The 8,106-nt window shown below is 45.4% G+C and overlaps 1 protein-coding gene across 1 annotated transcript in view; it reads left to right on the top strand.

The window, feature by feature from the left end:
• Positions 1 to 315: 315 nt before the first annotated feature.
• Positions 316 to 8,106, top strand: part of LOC103799967 (protein yippee-like 2) — a 20,153-nt gene continuing 12,362 nt past the window's right edge. Inside the window, exon 1 of the mRNA XM_009072325.1 lies at positions 316 to 621. Coding sequence (XP_009070573.1) covers positions 505 to 621 — 117 coding nt within the window. The 5' untranslated portion in view covers positions 316 to 504. The remainder of the gene's footprint in view (positions 622 to 8,106) is intronic.

Raw genomic sequence — 8,106 nt, 5'->3', positions numbered from 1 at the left:
TGTTTGGGAGACCAGGCTTGATGAAAATCATCGCAGCATCTTTGCATTTCTCTGGTCCTTTCCGAATCCATTAAGCGCTGGAGGAATGAATGGAGGTGGCAAGGGTTAGGGAGATATGAGGGCAGTGAGTCAAGGCTGAGCTGTGAATAAATATCTCTCCTCCACGATCTAATCTGCAGACATCACACCTGTCTCCTGGCTGCTCTGACTCTTCCCTGCTCTGCACCAAACCCTAAGTCATCCTGTGGGCTGGAACACCGTTGTCTCCTTTGCGAGCTGAGCTCTGTCTCTCTTCTCTTTTGAACACAGGTCTGTGTGAAGTGCCCCAGTCCCTGTGCCCAGATCTCTTCCTCTGCAGCAGTCACCAGCGTGTGGAGCCTGCCCCACACCATCCCCTGCCAAACCACGGCCTTTACCTGCGTGTTCCGCTGTTTCCCGTGCGACCCTTCCTGTGGGAGTGCCTCCTGGGCCACCCCAGAGTTCACCCAGCGCTCCGTGGCTCCAATGGTGAAGATGACAAGGTCCAAGACTTTCCAGGCGTATCTGCCTTCGTGCCACAGGACCTACAGCTGCATTCACTGCAGGGCTCATCTTGCCAACCACGATGAGCTCATTTCCAAGGTAGGTGCTTGGCCTCACCCGAGGTGCAGGGTGGATGTTGTTCCCCGGGCGGCGGAAGGGAGTGTTGGCTCACTGGGCCTGGCCTTACCCAGTGTTGCTGTTTTCACCTGGAAAATGGGCTCTCAGCCCAAAGGATCTGTGAGCTGCCACTCGTTTGAAGTGATCTGGAAATGGTTTCCAAATCCAGGTCTTTGGAGTGCTTACAGGTGGTTTGGCTCTTCCCATGGCACCACCTCCTCCCTCTGTTTCCGCTGTAAAACCACACGAAGTGATGGTCAGGAGTGTGTGAATTACGTTCCTGGTACCTCTTGTTCATGTACCACACTTGTCAGGTTAGCCAAAGATTTGTTGCGTGATCATGATTTGGAGGAGAAGTGTCTGGAGATGTTCTCTGTCAAACCTGGAGCTGTACCAAGTGATTACACTAAAGCTTCTACTTAAGGGAAGGTTCTCTGATGCTTCCATAAAAATGTGGGATAGCTTTCCAAAGGCTGAGTTGTTGCTCACACCCTTATACTTTTGCCAGTCTACTACCAAGACACTTTACAGTGAAAAAATAAGGGATGGATGGTGAGATGTGCCCTGAGCTGGGGAGACTGCAAGGATTCTGTCCTCTCCTATCTATTGATCAGAAGGTGAAGGGCCTTGAGGATAACTAAAAGCTTTCAGAGGCAATAAATCAGGGGTCTTTGGTGCAGAGGGAATCAGCCAGTAAGAGGATCTTGTTCTGAAGTGTGAAAACTAAACTTCCTCAGAGTGCCTGCAGTGCCTGGCTGTGGTCAGGCATCAAGTTTCCAGGTTTTGGCTGCCTTGGAATAACTGTTCCGTGAAGTTTATTCAGCTTATAAAATTTGTGTTCAGAAAAAACAGACACAGCATCAGATTTATGAGCTGAGATGAGTGGAAATGGTGCTGAGAGCTCTGTGTGTGCAGCTTAAACATTTCAGCTTCTTGGAGCAGCCTGGAGAGAGAGGCAAGGCCAGGAGCAGCAGGGACAGAGGTGCTCTGCCTGTTGGGAAGTGTTTAAGTGCTTTTCTTCATCCTGTTGGCGCAGAAAAGGTGTCACCTTGCACCAAAGGCATCTGTCCTTACAGGGTGGACACCTCAGCAGCTGTGGAGGTCCTTCTGGATTCTCTGTGTTGGGTGCTCAGACCTTTCTTTTCCTTCCTTTTTCTCTTGGTTGCTGCGTGGGCCAGCTGATGTGTACCTCTGTGATGTTGTCTCCATGGCCAAAAAAAATTGGATTCAGTTATTCTGGGATGAATAATGCTGATTGCAGACTGCTACAGTTTTGGGGTTTGCAGTTTCTGAAGAGAGAGGCTTCCCATCAGGCTGACACCTCTGAGTCACTCCAGGCCTCGAGGGGGTTCCTCGTGTCTTGGTACAGTTGCAGAGGTTCTTAGAGCTGTCCTTGAGGACAGCAGTGCCTCAGGCTTTGAAAGAGGAGAAGGTTTGTACATTTCCTCAACAGAAGAAGTTTTGAAATGTAAATGTAACAGCATTCTGTGCCCAGGGCTGGAGGTGAAATAAATTCAGCCTTTTGGAGCTGCTGTGTGACTTGAGGCTGCTGTGCTCAGCTGAGATGGGGCAGGAAAATGGGGCAGTCACTCTCCTGCCTGTTCTCTGGGAGAGCTGTTACCCTGGATTTCGTGTTGGGACACACAAGGTGCTTTGCTGGATGAAGAAGGAGCCTTATTTTCCTTGCTGTTTTTACAGTAGACTAGAGTTTGTGCTCTGCTTTTTTTTTCTTGACATAGCTGGTCCCCAGCCAGGGAAAACACAAGGCTGTGCATTCCCAGTGCTCTGATGCTTCCTTCCCCTCCTTGTTCCATGCCCAATACAGCCAACTTTGCAGGTAAGGAGCTTCCAGCAGAGCAATGCCAGTGCTGCCAACTGCTTGGAATTTTTTGCTTCTAGCCATTGAGGCATGCAGAAACTACCCAGGAATGCTGACTGCTAAAATATGGACACAAGAGGGAAAGTAGGAAAGCACAGTATGAGGCTCTGTGTGTTGAATCATGGAAGTGTTAACTCTGTGTTGTGGTATCTGCTGCTTCTCAAAGCTCACTGTGGTGTAAATGAATAGTTGGGACCACATTGATGCACTAGCAGCTCATGTAAAGGGTTTGGAGGGTTAGGATTTATTTCTTAGCATTGTAAACATTACTAAGACACATTCTTTGTAGAACTAAAAACCTTACAAAAGTAGTTGTGCAATCCTGGTCTGTACAAGGGGCTGTGAACAGAACAGCAGGGCAGTCCCTGCCTCCAGGGGCTCCACAGTGTGTGCAAACTTTCCCAGGCAAACTTCAATAGTTGTGTCTTTATCTGTTGGAGTTCAGTTTGGAGCATCTCCCCGAGGCCTTCTGCAGGTCTTTCATCACAGCCTTATGTTAGCCCCTGAGAACAAGGCAGAGCAGTTGCTGGGCTAGTTTTCCATATGAAAATGTGGCAGAGGGAAGAAAGGAACAAGCACGGTGAGGATTGGAAAGGGAGTGGGAGATTTTGTCAAACCAGGGTGTCTCTCAGCCTGCAGTGTAGCTCATCCTGAACCTGACTGTGTCACTTGAATCAGAGCAGCCCAAGTGACACCATCTTTGGAAACATTCCCCAGAAAACAGGCGTTTATGTAACTGCAGGGTGGTGAGGATTTGGCTCCCTTGAGTTAATTCCTCTACTCCTTCTGCCCCAAGTTGTGCAGACACCACATGAGAGCTGTGCTGCTTTGCATGCCCTGAGCTTTTAGCTCCTTTGGATACATGCAATTTGCAGCCCTGGCTCATGCTGTTGGCTGAAACAGCAGCTGGAGCTGAATCCCAGTATTGTCCTGTGTCAGTCCATACTTCATTTCCTCTCCATCTCCCAAGTTTCTCTTAGCCCTTCAGCACCAGTGTTAACTTACTGTGACTTCAAAGTGTTTTTCCAGGACTGTGTATCCAAAATTCTTTAACAAATATGCCTTGGCAGGGCAGGTTTTGCTTTCTTTTCTACTTAAGGCAAACCTTGTGCTTTAAAAGGGGTAGAAGGTTTCTCAATAAGTCATTGCTATTTAAAGAAAATAATCAATGCTGAGGCTTTTAAGAAAATCCAAAGCTGTTATATGAAGCCAGGTACCAAAATGTTGCTGCTTGCTTGGCCTTTTATCTGCTGCAGCTCCAGGGAGAAAGTGGTTTAGTGTGTCTGATTTGTAATAAGATCTAAATTGTGGGTTGGACTGTCTGGCCAAGAAAGGTCTTACTGACTTAGGAAATACTAAGGTGATCAGATAGATTGGGTGGAGTGAGTAACTAGTATTCCTTTATATGTTCCTTTGGTGTCTGGGTTAGCATGAGTGGAGGTTCTTGTTCCCTTGCAGCAATGCATCATTTAAAAGTCTGTGCCAAATTTAGTACATGCTCTTGTTTCATTGCTTTTTCCAATGCCTAAGTGGACTGAGACTTTGGGAACTCAACCTTGCCCTGCAACAGATTCCTGTGCGACCTTGAGAAAGTCACTGAATGTCTTTGTTCCTCCTTTCCCCACCTTTGCAGTTGAAATGCTGCTTCTGTGTCCAGTCTGCTTGGAAGATAAAGCTTTGGAGCAGGTACTGTCTGCTCCTCAATGAGTACAGTGTGTCCTAATCCTCTTTGGCTTTCCTCTTAAAACAAAAATACTGTGCCAGGTGACTGTACTTAAAAAACATATTGCAATGTCTTCCAGAATACCAAAAAAAAAGTGAAAGGTACTTCTTGTTACATTTATCCTGCCCAGGCACAACATCCCATGGTTTTTAGAATGTTTAAGAACTATGTATGTTCCATAATCCATGGTGGCAAAACCTTTCCAGGAAGATGCCAGAGGGATTTGTCTTGAGAAATGTGCCTTCTGCATCACTTTCTTGGTGGGGCCTGGGGGAAGAGCTAACAAACAGACATTCAACAAGGTTAAGAACACCTTTCTTAAATGGCAGATGTGATGCTGATTTCTACCTACTCTGTGCTACTCAAACTCTGTGTCAGCCTTTCCTCCTTGGATTCATGTGTACTTGGTGCCCAGTAAAGGTGGATGAGAACAGGAGCAGAAAGGTAAAGGCCAAACATGCCATGTTAGTGTCTTGGTTGCTAGTTTTTGGGGTGGTTTTTTTTTTTGCTCTGTGAGCAGTAATTCAGCAGAAATGTCCCTGATTATGGAAATATGTAGGGAATGTCTTGTGGGCGTCCTGCAGTTTCTTTTTTTCATGAATTACTGTGATCCAACTGCTAAACATTATGCAGTGATGTATCCTCTGAAGTTAGCCTAAGGCTTGCCGAGGAAGTTTAATGTTTTCCTTTGATGTCTGCATGGAACCTTACTGAACATGAATGTGAAATTCTCCAACACAAAAGGCTGCAGCTCCTCCAGCACTGCGAATTTAGGGCAAACAGAGGACTCCTGTGTGCCTAACTTTCTCATTTGGGCTTGGATTGTTAATGAGGGAGCACTTAGCAGCTCTTTTCTCTCTTCTCAGACAGGACTTGCATGGTTTGTCAGCAAAACTCCCTCCCAGTCACTGTGGCCTAGCCCTTCCCTGGCTAGCAGAGTGCTGGAGCCTGAGCTTGTTGGGTCAGCAGCCTCTTGATGAGCTTTATGACACACTGGAAGCATCAAACTTTGCTCCATGTTGCAACTGGAGGATCTTAAAAGGATTTGAAACTTTGATGTTTGCTTCCAGATAAGTTCTGGACGAATTCAGCTACTTGGTGCACCATGTATAGGTGAATTAGGCAGTAATAGTTGGGCTTTTTGTTTGAGGCTGGTTTTTTTTTCTTTGAGTGTGTGGAGAAGACAGTGTGTAATGTTCTTGGTGCTTTACTTCTCAGGAACCAGCTGGTATTTGTGTGTCAGTTCACCTTGAAGTTATTTACTGGATGGGGGGAGCATGTACACAAGTTCAAAAAATAATCCTAAAATTATGCTGTAGAAGTCTTTGATCTAATGGACAAAGAAAGGCATTTAGTAAAGTGTCTGACACAGGTCAAGTGAAAATCTTTCATTTCCATCATAGGAAAAAATGGTGCATGAGGGGAGATGAGTATTCCCTTTTCAAAGGTAAAGTCATTAGCATTTTTTTATTACATATGGGGGTTTCTTGCTTTAAAAGTAAGTCTGGTTTCTTCCCAAGTATTGAATGTAAGTTCCCAGCTTCACAGTAATAACTCATAGGGCCTGGAGGAATCATCACACCTGACCTCTAGAGCATGGGCCACTGGATTGCAGCAAGTCTTTCAGGAAAAGCATTTAGTCTTCATTTGAAGACTTCAGGAGGGAAGATTCACTGCTCCCTTTGGTCGGTTTTTTTTTCCCCAGTGGTTAATCATCCTTACTATTAAAAATCAGAGTCTTTGAATTGAGATTTGTCTGGCTTGTGCTTCCTGTCATTGGTCATTATTTCCTGTCTTTGCTAATGAAATACAGCTCTAGTCCCTACTATTTCTTGCTATAAAAGGCTGTGGAATGCAATCACTAAGGTCACTCCGGATCACTTTTTGGTTAGGCTAAACAGATTCGACTTTGTCATGGTGAAATCTTATTTCTTCCAGTTCCATATCGTTTTTGTGCTTCTCTTCTCCATCTTTAGCATTTCAATATCTCTTTGGGAATGGAAGCAGGGCTGGTCTCATTGTTGCAGCCTCAGACTCAGCAGTAGCATCTTTTCAGCACAACATTTCATAATTGTATTAGTCTCACTGGCTCAGCACTGCACAAAAAGCTTCTGTTCATTTCTTTGCTGTTAGCTCTTCATGCACCAGGTTTATCAATTTTATGCACATTTCTAGAAGCTGTCCAGTAGCTTTTGGATCCTGCTTTTCAGCTCTTGTCCCCTAATGAATTGCCACTTTCAGGTATTATTCTGAGCTTGCTCTTAATTGCAAGTATTAGAGTTCAAGCTGTAAGTGATGACAGCAAAGCAGCTCTGTGCAAAGTCATTAGAGTCTTTTAGCTTCCCATTTCACTGCTGGGAAGGTGTCTTGGAGTTCTTGGCTTCCATGAAGTTAAAATTAAGGGCAGGTTGAGAGGATTTCAGTTTTCAGTAGAACAATGTGTCATTAAAGCTGTTAAATGAGCCTTTTCCTTCAGCGTTTTGAGCAGGAGATGGAGCAGATTAGGTTGATTAGGCAGAGATGAACTTTTCCAGACAAACTCATCCCAGAACCTTTTCCAGACTGAGTGGTGTTAGCAGGGAGGAGGAGGACTGGGGGTTTGGGGCTGTTATTTGAGTACCTCTGAGCAGCCTTTGAGATGGAATAAACAAACAACAATGCCCTTTGCAGGCAGGAGTCAGGATATGAAATCTGAGCTGGGTAATGAGAATTTGTAGTGCCTATTCCATACTACAGCAGCCTAAATTAGATCTTTCTGTCCTGGCTAATTGCTTCCTCTGGGGTTTACCCTACAAGTCACTGTGCTCCCTTGGTTCCTGCTGTCCATAGTGGGATCTGAAGCCAGTCAGGATCAGGCCTTTTATTTAATCAGGATATGGTTGTTTCATAGAACCAAGCCCAAGGTAATTTGTACCCCCTTGTATAATTGTGTTTATACGGCAATTAACTGCTGTGTGAGTTTTAAAATGTTTCATTCTGTTCCAAAAAAGAAGGGAAAAGGCAATAAATCACAACAGTTGAGAGTTTCCCTGTCAAAGAAGAGGAACAGGATAAAAATGGATTTTTCTAATCCATCACTTTCTTCATGGAAACAGCTTTCCTTTCATCTGCTGCTTCCTCTGTCTTAGAATTGATGACCTGGGCATAAATAAAATATTGTTCTCATTTATTATCCAGGGAACTGCCAGGGACGAAGGACAGTGAATCATCAGGGTTTCTGCTGCAACTGCTGCAGATCCTGAACAACTGGAGCACAGAGTTGGTCAGGTCTGAGCCTTGCTGTGTTCTCTGGGGGTTCAGTTGTTGGCCTTTGCAGGTGGAAGAAGAGAAGATGCCCTGGGAATTTCCCAGGCAGGTGTGTGCTTTTAATCTGATTTATCCTTGTGAGGGTAAGCCCAGGAAAAACACAGACGTGAAGCTTTCAGCTCTGGGACCTCTGGTTTAACCTGTGATTTAGTCCCACAAGTGTGGGGGCAATGCAGAGGGGATTTTTTACCTGCTGCCTTTGGGGAGAAGCCCCTGACTTCTCAGGAGTGTCTGGTGATCATTTCTAGTGCAATCTCGTTTTATAGTAGCAGGAAATGCTATCAGAGAGCTTCACATCTGTTTTTGGGGAGCTGTTTACCTGCCAGCAAGCAGCAGCTCTCTTTGGGAGTCTGGCCACAGTGTCTGTTTGTCAGAGGTGTTGGGCCTGACAGGTTTTCTCATCCAGCAGAACTGAAATGGGCAAGGACTGAGGCCTGAGCAGACAAGGAAACTCCACCCAGAGTCTCCTCTCTTAAAATACACAGGGTGTTACAATGGAAATCACAACTGTTAGATTAAGTAGCAATAGCAAAGGTAGAAACTGAGGGTGAATACCTGG

This window comes from Acanthisitta chloris, unplaced genomic scaffold (genome assembly GCF_000695815.1).
Source record: "Acanthisitta chloris isolate BGI_N310 unplaced genomic scaffold, ASM69581v1 scaffold22893, whole genome shotgun sequence".
Classification (NCBI taxonomy): Eukaryota; Metazoa; Chordata; class Aves; order Passeriformes; family Acanthisittidae; genus Acanthisitta; species Acanthisitta chloris.
Note: the sequence above shows the minus strand (reverse complement) of the source record. Positions and strands in the feature narration are given on the sequence as shown.